At 36.7% G+C, this 21,799-nt stretch overlaps 1 protein-coding gene across 4 annotated transcripts in view; it reads left to right on the top strand.

The window, feature by feature from the left end:
• The window catches only part of LOC142342653 (dual specificity calcium/calmodulin-dependent 3',5'-cyclic nucleotide phosphodiesterase 1A-like), a 339,291-nt gene that overhangs the window by 207,565 nt on the left and 109,927 nt on the right, over positions 1-21,799 (top strand). For 2 of the 4 annotated variants that reach the window (XM_075394099.1, XM_075394101.1), the window contains one exon: positions 2,507-2,521. The exons of the other annotated variants lie outside the window; for them this stretch is intronic. In XM_075394099.1, coding sequence (XP_075250214.1) covers positions 2,507-2,521 — 15 coding nt within the window. The remainder of the gene's footprint in view (positions 1-2,506; positions 2,522-21,799) is intronic. 4 annotated transcript variants of the gene reach the window in all.

The raw sequence follows: 21,799 nt of genomic DNA, 5'->3' as shown, positions 1-21,799 counted from the left end.
ATTTTTTTCCTTGTCGAATTATCACGTTATTGACAAATCCAACTGAAAGAAATCTTAGTAAGAAAAATGCACAGCGTTGGAAAAAGGCGTATCTGGATATTTCATCTGTTTTTGTTATATAGTTTATTCTTTTTGGGCTAAGACACAGTTTTCTCGCAAAATTTTATAGATTTTTTTTGTTTCTGCCAATGTTTGTCCTTCATTTGTTGTTGTACGCCATATGTCTAATAATATTAGGCCTCAGTTGCTTCCCCAAGGCGTATATCTCTGATCGTAATTTTTTTCAACTGTATCTTTTTTGCTTTCGTTTTCGTAACAATCTAATTCAATCTCTCTCAATTAGAAGTCTCAATTTTTTTGTTCTTTCAAAAATTTATTTGCGCTGGGTTACACGTTGTTACTGATTGCTTCGACCACGAATTCTTTTTGTTGTCATGTCTACGTAATCCTTTTATACGGAAGACTTTTTGATGTTAAAATGAGAAGAAGGTGACGATAGACAGTTCTTGCAGGTAACATCTTATAATTATAGTACCTTGAACCCTGTGATCTCTAAAATTGTTTGAAATTTTGGCTTCGTGACATATTTGTTGTTTTATTTGTTGGGTTGAGACTTAGTCTCATTATTAACAGGCCCAATCGGCTTTCTGAGGTTTTGCAACTTAATCCATTGCTCTTTGTTGAAATCTGAAATTTGTCATGACTTTTGAAAGTATTTGTTTTCAAAAACACATTATTGTTTTTGAGCTTCGTCATTTTTTTAAATAGTGTTTTGGTCGACCTGTAAAGACAGGTCGCAACCCGTTTCCAGTGAGCTATAATTTAATCTTCATGACATTTTTAGCTTCAAGCATTTGTTTCTGGGCTGTGTTACTACTGTTACTACGAAATTTCGATATTTTTTATTTTTACATTTTATAGCATTTTTGTTTTCTTTTTATTTTATAACATGTCGTAGGTCCTATTGTCTTTGAAATTTTGCAGAATTGAACATTGGATAATGAGATGTCTCAATTGCTTCCTATGGAGATTTAAATGAACATTTTAGGGGATTCAGTTAATTTCTAATCACATTAATAATGGTGAAATTAATTGTTTTCAATGATAAAAAAGTATTTTTGAACTTCGCATCTCTTTGCATTTTTTTGTCAACCTGTTAACCAGTTGAGTATTGGTTTTTCTACCGAAGTGCAGGTTCAATTGTTTCCTTTCGGAATTATCTGATGCGAGTTTGATGATTTTGTTTTTTTTTATTATCGACATCGAGTTTTGGTCGTAAATAATGTTTGTTGTTTTTTATTTATTATTGTGCTTTCTAGTAGTCCTATTATCAACAACGATCATTGGCATTATTGTGTTCCATTGGTTGTTTATTGAACGATATCTATGTTTTTGAAAGTTTTCTTTCTATTCATTATTTGGTAGCCAATTAATTCAGGAATGTGAATGAGCGGGGTCGGAACCTTATGTGCGTACGCTCATTACCGAGCCTCCTTGTTTGTAATTATTTACACTGCCAGACGAACATCAGTTGTATACTCCTTGATATGGTTCAGATTTCTTTGTACCTTTGTTTAGCAAGACTTGATAAGTCTTGAATAATACGCAAATAGTGGTGAATGTAGAAAGTGGAAAATTTTTATGCATAATTTTTGCCTTCTAGAATTAAAATTGGTGTGAAGGAAACCTTAGACATGTAACAATGATTGAGCTATACGGACAATAAGCACCTTAAAATCTGACATGTTAACTAATAATTATTTTTTTTTCAATAAACCTCAATTTGACCTATACGGTTGCTATACGCGTTTGCTATCTCAAAAATTTATATTTTTGTTCCATACTATTGAACGTCGTGGAATTGCTTGGATTTTTTTCTTTTTATTTTGTTGCACACGGGGCACTATTTTAGACAACGGTTTGGAAACGAAAATAAGTTAGTTTCTGATTTCCCATTTTGAAACAAATTAAATTAATAAATTATTCTGATCATAATGCTCGAGACCTGACAGAACAATTCTCTTTTGTTGCCCAAGACTGATTCACGACTTGTCAAGACATAAGCAGCTTTGCTTTTCTGGGCGTTCATTGAATGCTAATGTGGTATTCGCCGAAAAACTGACATTTGAAACATTATTCATATGTGAGTATGCGAAAAAAAGGCTGAAGATCTGAAATTGAAATAATTCAGCCGTATGCTCAAACCCAACATATTGAGTCAACAGAAAATTGAATTTGGCCTTCTTAATCAACCGAAAATTGTCGGATAAATCTGAAAAAAAACTGCATTGATGCCGCCTACGACAACTTCACTCAAGTTTACGTTGCGGCCACGAAAATGTCACTACCGTTGAATGCGAAATTAGCGGGTTCCTCAATATTAAAATTTTAAATGTAAAGGCCCTTCTTCATGGGGCGCTACAATTATTTTTATTCTAGGTGTTCTAAATATTTTCTAACAAAATTACTTTATGTACGGTGAACAATCTAATTCTCTGATTTTCAGAAAACGCAGGACAAGGTATGTCATATTTGTTATTTGTTCTTTTTGTTCCTTAACAGTTTTGTTTTGTTTCTTTTCCCTTTTAGCTTAGAAAGTTTTTCGTTCACGCTACCGGTACTTTTCTTTGTTGGGTTTGGTTGATTTAATTGGCGTATAACTATTTCCAGCAATTTGAAAAAGGTAATTGGAAAAGCTGATTTGTTTTAAAAATCGTCAGCAACTAGACTTCAATCATTTGGGGCTGAACCTTAATTTTTTACAGTTCACAGAAATTTTGCCTTTTTGAAGAAAACCAAAACCATTTTTGGATGGTTACAATTTTCTTCAAAATATTTCTCAATGAAACGACAGGACTAAGTACACTAATGAGTGTACTTCAGCTCGTATCTTCACTTTATCTCAAAAACTGGTGCTGTCAACGTCAACTAGTTGGCAACAAGTTTATGAGCAAGTGTATCAAGAATTGAACGAACAAAGTTTGCTCTCTGATTAAAATTGTCAACCAAAAATCTATATCTCTACATATATCTGAATTTTATTTGCTAATGCTGATTGCTTCTCGAATAGAGATAACTCTTTTAAAAGTCTTTGCTTATTGATTTCATTGCATTTTTGTCACGAATATTCTAATTTTTTCTCAATTTACTACAGGTTTTCCATAGTGCTGTATTTTGCCCTAGTACTGAAATCAAAAGTAAATTTTTTTTTAAAAAAAAATGTCTATTTTATCATAGAAAATTTGAAGACTTTTTCATGCAACAGAGGTTACAACGAACTCTTAGAAGCGTTTTTAAAATAAGTTTCATATACTTGTTTCCAAAATTATTTATGTTACAAGCATTAAAATAAAAACAAGAAGGCTCGCTAATGTGCGTTCGCACATAACTTTCCAACCCCACTCTACCACGTTTGTGATTTAACTGTCTACCAAACGAGGAAGACATATAATTAAGCTCCGACCACTCCAATCCACTACAATATAAATAACGCCTCTGTGGATGGACGATTGTGCCTACCAATCACTAAGGGATAAAACAAAGTACAATCTAAATTAAAAACAACAAGCCTTAAATACGACCAAAACTCAATCTCTATCTAATTTTTGGACAAAATCGAAGTAGCATTAGATAAAAAGTAAACAAAACAAGTTGATCCGAATTTCACCAGAAAAAATTATGGACTTGTCTCAATTGATAATGTTTAACAAGTGGACAGAAAAAAAATGGGCAATTTTAAAAAATACTTTTTTAATTCTAACAATTAATTTCAATGTCATGAAAAAATTTTATTTTCCAAACGACTTGTTAAATGGCTTCAGTGAGACCTCTAAAAGACGCCAATCAACCGCTTATTGTCCCGAATGTCATACGACTACAAATAGAACAAAAATATCCAAAATCAGTTCAATTAAAATTTGCGAGATTACGGTGCAATTTGAAAAGGTAATTGGAAAAAGCTGATTTGTTTTAAAAATTGTCAACAACTAGACTAGACTTCAATCATTTTAGGCTGAACCTTAATTTTGTACAGTTCACAGAAATTTTGCTTTTTTGAAGAACATCAAATGTTTTTCATTGGTTACAATTTTCTTCAAAATATTTCTTAATAAAAGTAACAGTACTAAGTACACTTATGACGGTAGTTCATCTCATATATTCACTTCATCTCAAAAACTTAAGTGTTGAAAACAGTGTTGAGATTTTAAAAAACCATAAAATTATCACGATGAAGTTATCAAGTATGTTAATTGGCTTCAATTTTCATGCACATTTATTCTTTGGAATTATGAGCTTTGATTTTAAAACAATCTGTTTTTTGTTGAGGCTACCGCTTATTTTCTTTGTTGGGTTTGGTTGACTTAATTGGCGTATAATTATTTCCAGCAATTTGAAAAGGTAATTGGAAAAGCTGATTTGTTTTAAAAAGCGTCAACAACTAGACTTCAATCATTTGGGCTGAACCTTAATTTTGTACAGTTCACAGAAATTTTGCCTTTTTGAAGAAAACCAAAAATTTTTGGATGGATACAATTTTCTTCAAAATATTTCTCAATGAAATGACAGGACTAAGTACAATAATGACTGTACTTCAGCTCGTATCTTCACTTTATCTCAAAAACTGGTGCTGTCAACGTCAACTAGTTGGCAACAAGTTTATGAGCAAGTGTATCAAGAATTGAACGAACAAAGTTTGCTCTCTGATTAAAATTGTCAACCAAAAATCTATATCTCTACATATATCTGAATTTTATTTGCTAATGCTGATTGCTTCTCGAATAGAGATAACTCTTTTAAAAGTCTTTGCTTATTGATTTCATTGCATTTTTGTCACGAATATTCTAATTTTTTCTCAATTTACTACAGGTTTTCCATAGTGCTGTATTTTGCCCTAGTACTGAAATCAAAAGTAAATTTTTTTTAAAAAAAAATGTCTATTTTATCATAGAAAATTTGAAGACTTTTTCATGCAACAGAGGTTACAACGAACTCTTAGAAGCGTTTTTAAAATAAGTTTCATATACTTGTTTCCAAAATTATTTATGTTACAAGCATTAAAATAAAAACAAGAAGGCTCGCTAATGTGCGTTCGCACATAACTTTCCAACCCCACTCTACCACGTTTGTGATTTAACTGTCTACCAAACGAGGAAGACATATAATTAAGCTCCGACCACTCCAATCCACTACAATATAAATAACGCCTCTGTGGATGGACGATTGTGCCTACCAATCACTAAGGGATAAAACAAAGTACAATCTAAATTAAAAACAACAAGCCTTAAATACGACCAAAACTCAATCTCTATCTAATTTTTGGACAAAATCGAAGTAGCATTAGATAAAAAGTAAACAAAACAAGTTGATCCGAATTTCACCAGAAAAAATTATGGACTTGTCTCAATTGATAATGTTTAACAAGTGGACAGAAAAAAAATGGGCAATTTTAAAAAATACTTTTTTAATTCTAACAATTAATTTCAATGTCATGAAAAAATTTTATTTTCCAAACGACTTGTTAAATGGCTTCAGTGAGACCTCTAAAAGACGCCAATCAACCGCTTATTGTCCCGAATGTCATACGACTACAAATAGAACAAAAATATCCAAAATCAGTTCAATTAAAATTTGCGAGATTACGGTGCAATTTGAAAAGGTAATTGGAAAAAGCTGATTTGTTTTAAAAATTGTCAACAACTAGACTAGACTTCAATCATTTTAGGCTGAACCTTAATTTTGTACAGTTCACAGAAATTTTGCTTTTTTGAAGAACATCAAATGTTTTTCATTGGTTACAATTTTCTTCAAAATATTTCTTAATAAAAGTAACAGTACTAAGTACACTTATGACGGTAGTTCATCTCATATATTCACTTCATCTCAAAAACTTAAGTGTTGAAAACAGTGTTGAGATTTTAAAAAACCATAAAATTATCACGATGAAGTTATCAAGTATGTTAATTGGCTTCAATTTTCATGCACATTTATTCTTTGGAATTATGAGCTTTGATTTTAAAACAATCTGTTTTTTGTTGAGGCTACCGCTTATTTTCTTTGTTGGGTTTGGTTGACTTAATTGGCGTATAATTATTTCCAGCAATTTGAAAAGGTAATTGGAAAAGCTGATTTGTTTTAAAAAGCGTCAACAACTAGACTTCAATCATTTGGGCTGAACCTTAATTTTGTACAGTTCACAGAAATTTTGCCTTTTTGAAGAAAACCAAAAATTTTTGGATGGATACAATTTTCTTCAAAATATTTCTCAATGAAATGACAGGACTAAGTACAATAATGACTGTACTTCAGCTCGTATCTTCACTTTATCTCAAAAACTGGTGCTGTCAACGTCAACTAGTTGGCAACAAGTTTATGAGCAAGTATATCCAGAATTGAACGAACAAAGTTTGCTCTCTGATGAAAATTGTCAACCAAAAATCTAAATATCTACACGTATCTGAATTTTATTTGCTAATGCTGATTGCTTCCCAAATAGAGATAACTCTTTTAAAGGTCTTTGCTTTTTGATTTCATTGCATTTTTGTCACGAATATTCTAAGTCTTTTTCTCAATTTTCTACTGGTTTTCCATAGTGCTGTATTTTGCTCTAGTACTGAATTCAAAAGTAAATTTTTTAAGAAAATGTCTATTTTATCATAGAAAATTTGAAGACTTTTTCATGAAACAGAGGTTACAACGAATTTTTAAAAGCGTTTTTCAAATAATTTTCATATACTTGATTCCAAATTTGTTTATGTTACTAGCATTAAAATAAAAACAAGAAGGCTCGCTAAAGTGCGTTCGCACATAATGTTCCAACCCCACTCTACAACGTTTGTGATTTAACTGTCTACCAAACGAGGAAGACATATATTTAAGCTCCGACCACTCCAATTCACTACAATATAAATAACGCCTCTGTGGATGGACGATTGTGCCTACCAATCACTAAGGGATAAAACAAAGTACAATCTAAATTAACAACAACAAGCCTTAAACACGACCAAAACTCAATCTCTATCTATTTTTTTGACAAAATCGAAGTAGCATTAGATAAAAAGTAAACAAAACAAGTTGATCCGAATTTCACCAGAAAAAATTATGGACTTGTCTCAACTGATAATGTTTAAAAAGTGGACAGAAAAAAAATTGGCAATTTTAAAAAATACTTTTTTAATTCTAACAATTAATTTCAATGTCATGAAAAAACTTTTATTTTCCAAATGACGTTGTTAAATGGCTTCAAGGATACTTCTAAAAGACGCCAATCAACCGCTTATTGTCCAGAATGTCATACGACTACAAACAGAACAAAAATATCCAAAATCAATTCAATTAAAATTTGCGAGATTACGGTTTCGAAGCATCTGAATTAATATTCAACTCTTATAAAAAATATTAGCTGTAATAAATTGCGCCTCCTTTTTAATTCTTCATTTTAAAAAAAATGTGACGCTACAATAAGGTGTCATTAATATTATAACCGGATAAGACAACAAAAACAAACAAAAACCGTGAAATGTCCAAAGTTTCATGAAGGTTCTGAAAACTCGTGGAATCAGTGACTATTCTTTCTTTTCTCGAAAGAATCAACGCTCCAATAAATGCATGTACGGTCTCCTGATCAGTCCGAAAAATTGGGTAAAACTACGGGGTTTCCTTTTGCAGATAAAAAATTAAATTGGTCATTTGATGGCAAAAGAAAATGCTCATATTTTCCCAAATATATTTGTCTGAATTAATCTTAATTTCTTGGACCTCGAGAACAAACTGCAGTCTGCTGAAGTTCTTTTGGTAGTTTCAAAAAACTATTATACGTCAGTGTCTGTGCAATTTCTTTATTTGCCAGATTTGTACTTCAAAATGTCATTGATTAAAATTTTTCAGATAATGAGACCCAAACTCTTTTTTTTCCAGGTCGACAATTTACTATTTCCCGAGCGGTCTTCACTTTGCCAGTGAAGAGATGTCTTTTCGGGAACGAGTTTTCATGCTCTTTCTGATTTGAATCATTATCGACTCCAGTAAAAGTTATTTTTGACACGGAGCTATAATTCCTATAACACATTAATAAAAAATTCGACAGAATATCCCCTTATTAAGGCAAAAAAGCAGAACAAACCTTTAAAGGAACGCGCGTTGAAATGATGAATATCACCCTAAAAACGCAGAAACTTCAAAATTTATATACAAATAAAACATTATTATTATTAATATCGACAAAAAAAACTTTATTTCGAGATTATTTGCGAAAAAATGAGTTTTATTTGATTAAACCAAAGCAATCATTTTGTGTTCCGACAAAAAGGGCAAAAGCCAAAAGATTTTTATTTTGTTTTTGGTTTATCAAACTTCTGTATGAACGCGATTCAAACAAAAAACAACAAAACAACTCCTGAATAAAATACAGTTCAGCACATTCAACAAAATATTGAACTGTCTGAAAGTCTCGTTGCATTATTGAACTATCTGAAAGTTTTGCATAGTCATTTGTTATAACCATTAAAACCAAGACAAATACAAAATAGAGGAAGATTATGAAGAACAATCTTGACGTTTTTAGAAAAGATTTTCAAGTGAAGTTAAAGACATTCAACTCATCAGGAAAAAATATAAAGAAAAAGACCTAAGGGTCATCAGGCATCAAGCACCAATACTGCAGAAAACAAAACAGGCACAAAATAAAAAGACAAGAAATACAAAATTTGGAGGAAATAGAATTTCAGCAAATTGAAACAATCTGGCATTAAGGTAATCAAAATCGAAACTTCTTGTATCAAAACTAACAAAAAAGCAGGCAACAAAAAATTCATTTAAATCAGATACTTTTGAAGGGACTACAAGCTCAAAGAAACGCTAGCTGAGAGTTTAACCAGTTAAATGAATCTTGTTTGTATAAAAAAATCAAGTAGACCTGTGAAAACAAAGACTAGCAAAATGGTCAAAAAACATAAGCATAATTGCTTTTAGTTAAAAAGAAATTATTCCGCACAATTAGGTTTAAAAAATAAAACCACAAAAAAGCTTCAATTTTTGTTTATCAGAAAATCTTTGGCAACTTTAATCACTGAGACGAATAAAAAAGAAAAAGCAAGAAGACTTTTAAAAAAGTTTAAGGCCATGTTTAATTTGATAAGCTATATATGAAATGAAGTTTTATTCGGCGTTAGTTCAGTCATATTCACCAATTGAGAATCTTTTTTGACAAAACTAAGTGAAGCGAAGGCACGTAAAAAGAACGTTAAATCTCAGAACAATGGTTATTTTTTGGAAAGCAGTGTTAAATTCAATTAAAATGTTAGTTATAAATTTAATCCATTGAAACTATTCCTATGCAAGGGATAACTGTCAAACACAAATCTAAAAGATAAAAGAACAAAAAGAACTATAGTGCAACATTAGTATTGATGATCTATAGCAGTGCAATCACTTATTTTTTTGCATATGAGTGATGATAAAAAAGTTAACAATTATAGTTAAATATTGGAAACTGTCAAGAACTTCAACTACGCCTCACTTCATTAAGAAAATCAAGAGGAAAGATAGAGAAATTGACAGTCGAACTGCCGCTCGTGAAAAAAATTGCGAACTCAAAAACCTGTTAAATTACCCCTTTCTCACACTCTTTTAAAAACCTTACTATATACAAATTTTTTGATAGTGGAATTGTATTAACGTCCGCTAAATTATACAATTTAGGCAAAACTGTTAAGCAAACTAAAAAGTTGTGGCTGCTATTCAAATCTCATTTATGGTAGTGCGAGAGAAAGAGGGGAGTCAGAAAGATAGAGACGAAAAAAGAAAGAAAGAAAAAGAAAGATAGAAAGAAAGAAAGCAAGAAAGATAGAGAGAGTGAGAGAACGCCCAGATAGAGTTTCTATTTCAAATTTAGTCAAAAACAGTTCTTTAATTTGATTCATTTTTTTGCAATACGTACCTTATGAGACAGCTTTTATTTCCAATTTTTAAAGACTTATTCATCCTGCTTGCTTTTTGTTTCACAATGTCTACTGTTTTTGACTCTGATTCTCCTTACTGGCTTTTTGTAAATGGTGTAATGAACTCTTAAAGAACTTGACTTTTGAGCAGTCAGAATCATAATTTGAATATAGAACGTGCAAAATGAGGTAGACCAAGACAACACACCAAGACAATATGAATTGATGATTAACAACTTTAAGCAGAGTTATAGATGTAGTTGATGACATGGCGCACCAACGTTAGAAGGCACGAACCCTTGACTACAGCCTGCCAACTTTCGAAGCTAAGTCCAAAGCCATAGCACCCCCATCAATTTTTTTCGAATATTGTTCTAACACCCCGCCGTTTTTTTTACGGACAGTACCCCCACCCAGGCAGTGGAGGTACCCCAGCCAAGTTTCGGTCTACCCAACCCACCCTCAGAGGTCAAACCCCGTGGTTTAAGGACGGCACCCCCCACCCAGGGAGCGGAGGAATCCCAGCCAAGTTTCGGTCTACCCAACCCACCCTCAGAGGTCAAACCCCGTGGTTTACGGACGGCACCCCCCCCCCATCCAGGGAGCGGAGGAATCCCAGCCAAGTTTCGGTCTACCCAAACCACCCTCAGAGGTCGAACACCGTGGTTTACGGACGGCACCCCCCAACCAGGGAGCGGAGGAATCCCAGCCAAGTTTCGGTCTACCTAACCCACCCTCAGCGGTCGAACCCCGTGGTTTACGGACAGCAACCCCCCAACCAGGGAGTGGAGGAATCCCAGCCAAGTTTCGGTCAAACCAACCCCCCCTCAGAGGTTGAACCCCGTGGTTTACGGACAGCAACCCCCCAACCAGGGAGTGGAGGAATCCCAGCCAAGTTTCGGTCAAACCAACCCCCCCTCAGAGGTTGAACCCCGTGGTTTACGGACGGCACCCCCCACCGAGGGAGCGGAGGAACCCTAGCCAGCTTTCGGTCTACCAAGCCCACCCTCAGAGGTCGAACCCAGTGTTTTACGGACAACACCCCCAACTAGGGAGTAGAGGAACCCCAGCAAAGTTTTGGTCTACCCAACCCATCACCAGAGGTTAAACCCCGTAGTTTTTCGGACGACACCCCCAACCAGGCAGTGGAGGCGCCCCAACCAAAGTTGAGTCTACCCAAACCACCCTTCTCCGGTCACTCGGCAATTCCACCCGCAAGCGGCAATCCCCAGCCTAGTTTTTCCTGGCCAACCAGGATTCCCCACCAGCAGCTACCAACCTGTAGCAGCATTCTGCAGCAGTTTTTCCTGGCTAACCAGGTTTCACAGCAGCAGCAAGCAACGACAAGCGTCTTTCCCCAGCCTTCTTTTTCCTGGCCAACCAGGCTTCCCCACCAGCATCTACCAACCGGCAACAGCCATCTGCAGAAGTTTCCTGGCTAACCAGGGTTCCCAGCAGCAGAAAGCAAAGACAAGCGTCATTCCCCAGCCCAGTTTTCCTTGCCAACCAGGATTCCCCACCAGCATCTACCAACCTGCAACAGCATTCTGCAGCAGTTTTTCCTGGCTAACCAGGTTTCTCAGCAGCAGCAAGCAACGACAAGCGTCTTTCCCCAGCCTAGTTTTTCCTGGCCAACCAGGATTCCCCACCAGCATCTACCAACCTGCAACAGCATTCTGCAGCAGTTTTTCCTCGCTAACCAGGTTTCTCAGCAGCAGCAAGCAACGACAAGCGCCTTTCCCCAGCTTAGTTTTTCCTGGCCAACCAGGATTCCCCACCAGCATCTACCAACCAGCAGCAGCAATCTGCAGAAGTTTTCCTGGCTAACCAGGGTTCTCAGCAGCAGCAAGCAACGACAAGCGTCTTTCCCCAGCTAGTTTTTCCTGGCCAACCAGGATTCCCCACCAGCATCTACCAACCAGCAGCAGCAATCTGACGAAATTTTCCTGGCTAACCAGGGTTCCCAGCAGCATCAAGCAAGAACAAGCGTTATTCCCCAGCCTAGTTTTTCCTGGCCAACCAGGATTCCCCAGCAGCAGCTACCAACCATCAGCAGCAATCTACAGAAGTTTTCCTGGCTAACAGGGGTTCCCAGCAGCAGTAAGCAACTACAAGCGTCTTTCCCCAGCCTTTTTTTCCTGGCCAACCAGGATTCCCCATCAGCAGCTACAAACCAACAGCAGCTTTGTGCAGCAGTTTTACTGGAGAACCAGGGTTCCCAGCAGCAGAAAGCAACGGCAAGCGTCATTCCCCAGCCTTGTTTCCCTGGCCAACCAGCAGCCACCAGCCAAGTGCAGCATTCTGCAGCAGCTTTCCTGGCTAACTAGGATTTCCAACAGCAGCAACCCAAATCCACTTCACCTGAGCACCCAGAATCTTTCCTCTACATCATAACTCACTTATTGTCTCGACGTCCACTGATTGTATGTGACATGCGATATCATCTGTTCAAGTCTTCGAAAACGAAGTTCATATTGATCACAGATTCGCAGGGAAGACATTTCGAATCTGGAAACCTGAATATATTATCTCTTCCCGGCGCAACCATCAAAGACGTATATAACTTTGTTCCCCCTATCAATCAGTACTGTAAAATTATACTGTTTATTGGCGGTAACGACTTGTATAACGGCTGCAAACCTTCAGACAAAACACCAATTGACATCGCAATTCAGTTGATTGAACTCGCAAATTTTTTGACCGAAAGAACCAAAGAAGTATACCTCATAGGAATACCAGAACGAAACGAAAACAAACAGCGATCAGCAGCCGTTAACGAAATCCTCGAGAAAGTGTCCCAAAGAACTCGTAGTCACAAACCCTCAGTCAACTGGAAATATAGAGGAATCAGTCAGCATATATCAGGCGCTAAATACTTCAATCCTAAAGATCATCTTCACCTTAACGAATGTGGTCGCTCAAACCTTCACCACCTTATCAAACAAAAGATTCTGTACAAGGATTATAACTTAATGTTGAATAACAGTGGTCACAGCAAAATTTACGAGTGTAAACGGAATTCATGTACGTGCATCTGCTCAACCTGGTAGTTTCTACTTCAACTTAAATTTCACAAATCCTCTTTACCTTAAATGTTCACCAGGCTCTGTGAGTAGCCTCTTGAACTACTTGTGAGATAACAGATTACTTCCAAAAACATCTATACTAGCTGTCCCCAGTTTCCGTGAGGTGCCATTGGTCAGCTGGTAGAGACAGCATTGTCTTCTAACTGTCCCCAGGTTCCGTGAGGTGCCACCGGTCAGTTAGCAAGACAAATCTCCCCAAGTCAAAAGACCTCCTACATATTCAACGTAGTAATTCGGATTTCTTGTGACCAAATACCAACATCAAATCGTCCGCAAGAAATTATAATAGACCAACACAGCCTCAATTCTTTTGAGCATACGTAAAAAGATAAAACTTTACCTACAGAGTTCTATAAAGAAAAGTTCACCATGCCTGCCAAAACCGTTGAAAGTCAGCGTAGTTTTCACAAATATTGCGTTTCGAGCATAAACGATCTGATCGAAGACCTTTCAACTGATGAGAATCTGCCATACGACGAGTTCATAGAAGGAGAAAAGGAAGTTCAGCAGTTGCTATCTGAGCTAGAAAAGACTAATGAGTTTCTCCTACTCAATCTAGACGAATCAGAACATTGTCAGTTTTTAGATGAGACATTAGCAGTTAAACGCGACTCCCGCAGAAAACTTAACTTTGTTCGGAGAAAATTAAAAGTCAGTTCTGATCTTGTCAACAATTCAACGGATACAGAAACAAGATTACCAACAAACCTCCAACAACAAACACTACAAAACGAATCAGAACACAGAGAGATTCCGCAGGAAACTTTATCAGCTTCAACTGGTATAACACTTAGTTCCAATCAGCCGGCAACGTTTCAAAATACAGAAACATCAAACTTTTCCTTCCATGAATCAACCACAAGAAATTTGTTTGATCAAACTACGTTTCCACAACATCAAGCCTCATTTGGTCTGGCAAATTGTCAGGATCACACTCATAGGCAACAATTTATCACTACTCCGGTCTCATCAGGAACTCTCCCGACACTAAAACTTGACACCTTTAATGGCAATCCCCTCACTTGGACAGATTGGATACAGTTATTCGAGTCTGTCATTGACTCGAGGCCACTTAGCACTACAGAAAAGATGACGCACTTACAATCACTTCTCACTGGACAAGCAAAGAGTTTAGTTAAAGGCTACGGTTGCAATGGTCAATGCTATCACCCAGCTCTAGCCGACCTGAAGAAAAAGTATGGCAAGTCTAGCGTCATCGTAAATGCGTACTTAGAAAAACTTGCATCGTTTCCGAGCCCGTCAGCCCAGCGACCCAAAAGTTTTGACAATTTTAGTATATTTATAAACGACTTGGTGAATACTTTTACACGCCTGGAATACGAACACGACCTCAAATCAACGATGAATACCCAAGTTGCAATACAGAAATTACCTTATAGTCAACTAGTTGACTGGAGCAAACATTGTGCACAACATCAGATTGAATCTCCCTCCTTAGAGCAGTTCGCCGAATGGCTCTCTTTGACTGCTCAAACCTTCGAGAATTTAGAACCTTTTTCTCGAAACAAGCTGGGCAGAAATGACTCATCAAATCCGCGGAGCAATAGTTCACAATATGGGAACAATCACCTAGATATGATCAAAACCAAATTCAAGGAACATCAAGATATGTATCCACGCAAGACAAGATTTCCGACATGCAGACAACTTCAAAATTTAACAAAGAACGTAGTCAACATCAAAGGCAGTTCAAGAGTTCTAGAAATCAGCAGCAACAATTAGAAGACCAAAACGTTCCTCAAACAAGCAGAGCTTCAAAGTGTCTGTTCGAGGACGGCAAACACAGAATATACATGTGCGAAAAATTCAAAAACATGTCCGTTAAGCAGCGTAGGGACGCCATCTATCAACTCAAAGCCTGTTTCAATTGTCTGAAAATGGGTCACTCTTCAAAGGAGTGCCCTTCTACGCAGAGTTGCAGAAGTTGTAGCAAACGTCATCATACACACTTACACGATGAATCTAGCCAGTCAGCGAACTCAACACATTGCAGTACCGCTGGATCATCAGAACGTCCTGCACTCCTTCAGATACTCCCCGTAACACTCTCAAGGGATGGTAAGTCAGTAAACACGTACGCCTTTCTGGACAATGGAAGCGTCGTATCAATGATGTTAACGAAAACTGCTTCCGCACTTGGAATCGTTCTTGACGAAAAAACCCAACACACAGAATTGCACAAAGGAATCCATGGAACAAAAAGTGTGTCATTCACCAACGTTAACCTTTCGATTAAAGGAATGAGTTCTAATCAAACTTTTGATATAGAAGACGTTCAGGTTTCGGCCGACATAGAGTTTCCCCAATATAATTTAGAATGGATTCGAAAAGTGTGTCAGGAATTTGATCACTTGAAACATATTTCATACCCCGACGTTGACATCAATCAAATCTCTATTTTGATTGGATGCGACAATTTTGATCTCATTGCACCTAGAGAGATTCACTATGGTCCTCCAAATACCGCAAGAGCTATTCAAACAGAACTTGGATGGACTGCGTCAGGGAAAACTGATCTGCCCTCAGCAGTAACATGCCAGTCTCAAATTGTCAAAAGTGAGTCTACAGAGTGCTGCGAAATTGACGACACTCTGTATAACGAAGTACTCAACTGGTACAAAGTTGAAAACTTGCCGTCCAATAAGGACGTCACAAAATCAGAGACCGATAAACGCGCATCAGACATTTTGGAATCTACTGTAGAGTTCAAGGAAGGACGATACCACGTTGGGCTTTTATGGAAAAACAAACCCGACCTGCCAAATAACTTCACTTTAGACTTCAAACAACTCAACGCCCTAGTTAAGCGACTAGAAAGGGACCCGGAATTGTTAGAGAAATACACGAAAACAATCGACGAAGATCTGAAGAAGAATTACATTGAAGAAGTTCCCTTAGATAAAACGACTCCAAACATTTGGCACATTCCGCATCACCCTGTCATTAACCCTAACAAAGCAAAAATAAGAAAAGTTTTGAACGCAGCATCAAAATATCATGGTGTATCATTAAATAACCAACTCATGCCAGGGCCTGACTTGATGCAAAACTTGACCGGTGTTATCTGCAGGTTCAGGCAGAAAAAAGTTGCGATATCTGCTGACATTGAAGGCATGTTTATGCAAGTAGGTGTTCGACCACAGGACCAAAAGTTTTTAAGATTTCTGTGGAAGAAAGGCGAAAAGATAATTTGCTTCCAATTTAGAAGGCACATTTTTGGAGCAAGGTGTTCACCGACATGTTGTAACTTCGCCTTGCGACGAACAGCGGAGGACAACTGTCAGCAGTACCCTTCAGCAGCTAAGGCAGTCTTACGTTCCTTTTACATGGATGACCTATATCACGCAACAGACACAGTCGAAGAAGCAATTTCCATTTCAAGAGATCTGAAAAATTTACTTTTGCTAGGTGGTTTCAATTTAACCAAGTGGTCCTCCAACTCACTTGAAACAATGAAGTCAATCCCTAAAGAAGACCAGAATCCTAACGATACAAAGGAGTCTACCATTCTACCGCCTATTCCAAAATACGGAGAAAAAGACGAACAGCCATCATCAACTGATACCGGGAGAGTATTAGGAATACAGTGGTCTGTGTCTAGAGACTCTTTCGTTATAAACAGCAAAACATTTAAAAAAGTAGATCTAGAGAACCCCACCCAGAGAAAGATTTTGAAGAGTGTTTCATCCATCTATGACCCAATAGGGTTTATTGCGCCCTTCACAGTGCGGTTAAGAACAATCATGCAGGACGTCTGGCGTTTAGGAAAACAATGGGACAACCTGTTACCTACCAGTTTTGATGCAACACTGAAGTCTCTTATGACAGAAATCAGAAACATTTCCAGCATCGAAATACCACGATTTCTGTTCGAGGAGAAAAAGACACCTAAAGAATCAACTCTTCATATCTTTTGCGACGCTTCTCTAACAGCAATGTGTGCCGTAGCATATTTAAAAACAGAGTATACAGATTCAACTTGTTCAATCAATTTTATAATGGGAAAAGCAAAAGTTGCCCCGATTCGACAGCAAAGCATACCTAAACTAGAACTGGCAGCAGCTGTTATCGGAGTCCGGCTAGCCTTCTTCATAAAGCAACAGCTCGATGTAACAATTAGCAAAACGACATTTTGGTCGGATAGCTCAACCACCCTACAATGGATTTACAACTCCAAAGAAAGACACAAAATGTATGTAGCAAACAGAGTTGCAGAAATTCTTGAAACAACTTCACCATCAGACTGGCGTCATGTTCCAGGTGTCTTGAATCCAGCTGACGACGGAACAAGAGGGTTGAAATTAAACGAGTTCAAACCGGATTGTCGTTGGTTTAAAGGGCCATTTTTCTTGAAACATGACCCAACAAATTGGCCTCCGACAAAAGTGCCAAATTACCCTTTAGCAGCCTCAATGGCTCTCTCAAGGGCAAACCAGCCACTCATTGACCCAAAACGGTTCTCAAGCTTTGAAAAACTTAAACGCGTTCTCGCATTTGTAATTTTGTTTATCAGCAACCTCAAAACTACAACGAAGAGTTTCCACTTGACCATAAAAACAGTCAATATGAGCAAAACTTATCTACTTAGGCAATCTCAAGAACTCTCATTTGAGGAAGAGCTAGATTGTCTTCGCAAAGACCAGACCGTTCCAGCACACTCAAAAATAAAAAATTTCTTGCCCTTCATTTCCGACGACGGAGTTATAAGAGCTAATGGACGTCTTGCCAATGGAAATCAACTAGAAGAAAACTTACAAACCCCAGTAATCCTAAGTGGCAAAGAACATATAACTTTTCTTATGCTTAGAGACATTCACAACCACAATGGACATACAGGACTCGACCATTGCCGTTTCATTGTTCAACAGTCCTTTATTGTAATCAGCCTTCGCTCCGCCTTACGAACAATAATCAACCGATGTTTCGATTGCCGTCGACAAAAAGCAGTAGCGTTGCAACCTCAAATGGCACCCCTGCCAGACTTTAGAATTCCAAATACTGAAAACTTTATTTTTCAAAATACGGGTGTAGATTTCTTTGGTCCTTTCGCTATAAAGGCCAGCGACAACTTGTATCCAAAACGATACGCTTGCATCTTCACTTGCCTTACCACGAGAGCCGTTCATCTAGAACCAGCTTACCATTTAAGCACTGATTCCTTTATTCAAGCGATACTGAGGTTTACTGCCCGTCGAGGAAACCCTCACCTCATTGTCTCTGATAATGGTAGAAATTTCGTTGGCGCTTCTCGTGAACTCATTACAAAAGTAAACCAATTCGACCACCAGGAAATCAGTGACCGATTACTCAAAGAGACCATCGAATGGAAGTTCATCCCACCATACGCATCCCACTTCGGAGGAGCATGGGAAAGACTCGTGCAGTCCTCAAAACGAATTCTCTACTCAGTGATTGGCTCTCAAATGTTGACCGAAGAAACATTTCACTCGTTCCTAACTCAAGTCGAAGAAATCCTGAACAGCAGGCCTTTGACTTACGTCCCAGACAACGGTTTGTCTTATCAACCAATCACGCCTAATCATTTCCTTATCGGTCGACCTCACAAACGTTTGCCGTCAATACTGTCAATCACTAAAGATTACAACAAGGACTGGAAAAGATGTATTACCCTTTCACATCAATTTTGGACACGACTCCTGCGCGAGTTCATACCCACAATGGCTAGGAGACCCAAATGGATAAAAGATCAGAAGCCTCTCGAAGTTGGTAGCCTTGTTTGGATATTGGAAGACATGACTCCAGGAGGTATTTGGCCCGTCGGTATTGTCGAAAAATTGTCTCACAGCAATGATGGAAAAGTTAGATCATGCGAAATCAGAACTGGGTTCGGGAAACAAACAAGACCAGTAAACAAATTGGCACTAGTAATTGACGACTAGGAAACGGATCATAACGTCGAAACAGGACACAAATTTAATGAACATTAACCACATTCACAACTTTTAACAAATCATTAACCCTTTAGGTTTTGACTACAACGCCAAAACGAGGGGGACTGTAATGAACTCTTAAAGAACTTGACTTTTGAGCAGTCAGAATCATAATTTGAATATAGAACGTGCAAAATGAGGTAGACCAAGACAACACACCAAGACAATATGAATTGATGATTAACAACTTTAAGCAGAGTTATAGATGTAGTTGATGACAAATGGTTTTTAATATAAAGTGTCCATGGGTGTGAGTGTTGTGGCTATTTTTTTGATTTCTTGGTGGAAACAGATTTCTTTTTGCTAACTCTGACCGCCCTGTTTCTGATGGGCTGATTTCGTGACTCCTCTGCTCATTTTTTCATTCTCATACTGGGTATTTTAGCAACAAAAAAGCTTTTTGATTCTCATATTCAAATAAAACTAACTGAGTTTCCACAGATTATTCTCTGAAAAAAATTTGAAGAGTACTTTATACCTGAGTTTAGACAACTGCGTTTGCACCTTTTATATATATATATGTTATTGTATGTATGTTATGTTAATTGTATATATATATATATATATATATATATATATATATATATATATATATATACACGCCCTTGGACTACAGTTTCGTCCTTTGACTGTATTGGAGTTCTAACTTTAGAACCAATTTCAATATTGTGTTGTGTTTTGTGTGTAGTATAACAATAGTGTAACAACAGTGTAGTGTAACAACAGCATAACAGTTTGACAATTTTTAACCTGTAAATGTAATTGCTAATGAGTTTTAGAATATCTAATCTTATTCCGAAATTGAGGCTCTTTTCGAAGAAAAAACATTTTATTTTCTTTTTCATATGCTGAAAAGACTTTGGCTAGTTTTTTGATATTTTTGCAAGGTAAAAAAAAACCTGATTCACTCATCTACAGAAATTTTCCTGGTCTTGATTAAACATTTTTAAGGTGTTTTCTCAGTTACTGCTTTACAAATGGTATTTATGTCTAATTTTCAGCATGAATTAATTAATAACTGAATGTTTAGCATACAGCGTCATATCTAAAGGAATAAAATTAAAAGGTAAAACGATTAGCTATCTTGGTTACGAAATACAGTTGGGTCAATTATATTCAATAGTTTAGATTATCAAATTTCGGAAGTGTAAACAGCAATTTCCATTTATCATCGATGATGCCAATTTTTGTCCTTTTCCAATGTTCCTTTTCGAAAAAAAAAACGCTACCTGCTGCCTCTGTAGTTCTTGTGTTGTCTGAATTTGATGAGTCATATGAGAGCCATTTTCAATCTCCTGGCTTATTGGGTGAAATCATAATTTTTTTAAACTTTAGTTTTAAACTTTAAGTTATCAGATGTAAAGCTACATCACTGTAATTTTTCTTGCAAAATTCTGCTGTAATAGTTTACCAATTGCTACGCGAGTGTCGTCAACTCTATCGCTTTAATTTTGTCATCCAATTTTGGATGATATTTTTGCTCCGACAAGACTTTCTTGTGCCTTCCTTTTATCTCCCTCGTTCCAGTAGGAGCCACTCACAAATCTTCTTTAAGGTACAGCAAAATTACATGAGCTGTTTTTTGTGCAAATATTGAAACTACTGTGCCTAAACTAAAATCTCAGCCCATCATTGTGTAATTTAATACCCAATTTGGTGTTGCATTGCTTTTTTTTTCTTGTTTAATTGTAAATTCATTGGTTCTTGTAGTTTCTGAGAATAAAGAGTTGTTTTTATTGATCACGACAATTTTGTGCTTGTGAAAATTCGTCCACGATTCATGATAATCTCGGAAAAAGCAGAAATCAATACTGTAAAAGATACCCGTGATAATATCGTAGAATATTTTTTAAGGTTTTACCGCCCTTGCGAAACTGGTGATAATATATAATTGGTACGCTTCAATCGGTATTGTTTTATGAACTCGCGACTTTTAATCTATTGACGTTACGCTCTCAGAAAACTATCTTAGTCCAGAGACCAAACAAAAATGACGCAATAAATGTTTGGCATGTAACGTACGAAGTAGTCGGTATGTTTGGTTGTTTCGATATGATCGGTTTCAAATGTTAGAAATCGTCGGTATGTTAGATCTCTAGATCTCATAAACTGAGTTCTAAGCGTAAGAAAATTGTCGGTATGTTCGCTTTTTAAATTCGGTATGATTGGATTCAAACGAAGATAGTTGTCGGCATGTTCGATCTCTTAGAATCGATATATTCTTTTTTTCAGATTGAGTATATTTGGTTTAGAACGTAAGAAATCATCAGTTTTTTCCAAATAAACTTGTTCAGTTTTTTCCAAATAAATTTGTTTTTTGTTCATAATCCAGTCAAATAAATATGTCAAAAATCATCAAGTCTGGTGATCTTTTAATCGCAGGAGTTTCAAAACTACCTCCTAGAGTTCATTTCATTGAACAAAAATCAAGAATTGATTGAATTTTTTTTGCGCTCATTTATAAAACTAGTTGAACAAATCTGAATTATTTGTTTGTTTTTCGAACTAAAAATTTAACAGACTTGTTGAAAATTGATAAGGATTCAATTCATAAGGTGACCTTAGTCTTTAAATTGATCATGGAGTCTTAATATGATCGTGAGAAATCAAGTACATTCGCCATTTTTGCATGATTTTCTGTGTTACTTCAAAAACCGAACATAACGAACCTAAGAAACTGAACATACCAGAAACAGGACACCAAAATTCCCAAAGTTTTTATTACGTTTAAAACTGAACACAACGAACCTATGAAACTAAACATACCGATCATTTCTTACGTTTAAAGCTAAACATTCCGACGATA

The sequence above is a fragment of the Convolutriloba macropyga genome, chromosome 7, assembly GCF_964194025.1.
Source record: "Convolutriloba macropyga chromosome 7, txConMacr16.3, whole genome shotgun sequence".
In the NCBI taxonomy this organism is placed as follows: Eukaryota; Metazoa; Xenacoelomorpha; order Acoela; family Convolutidae; genus Convolutriloba; species Convolutriloba macropyga.
This window is presented reverse-complemented; position numbering and strand designations above follow the sequence as displayed.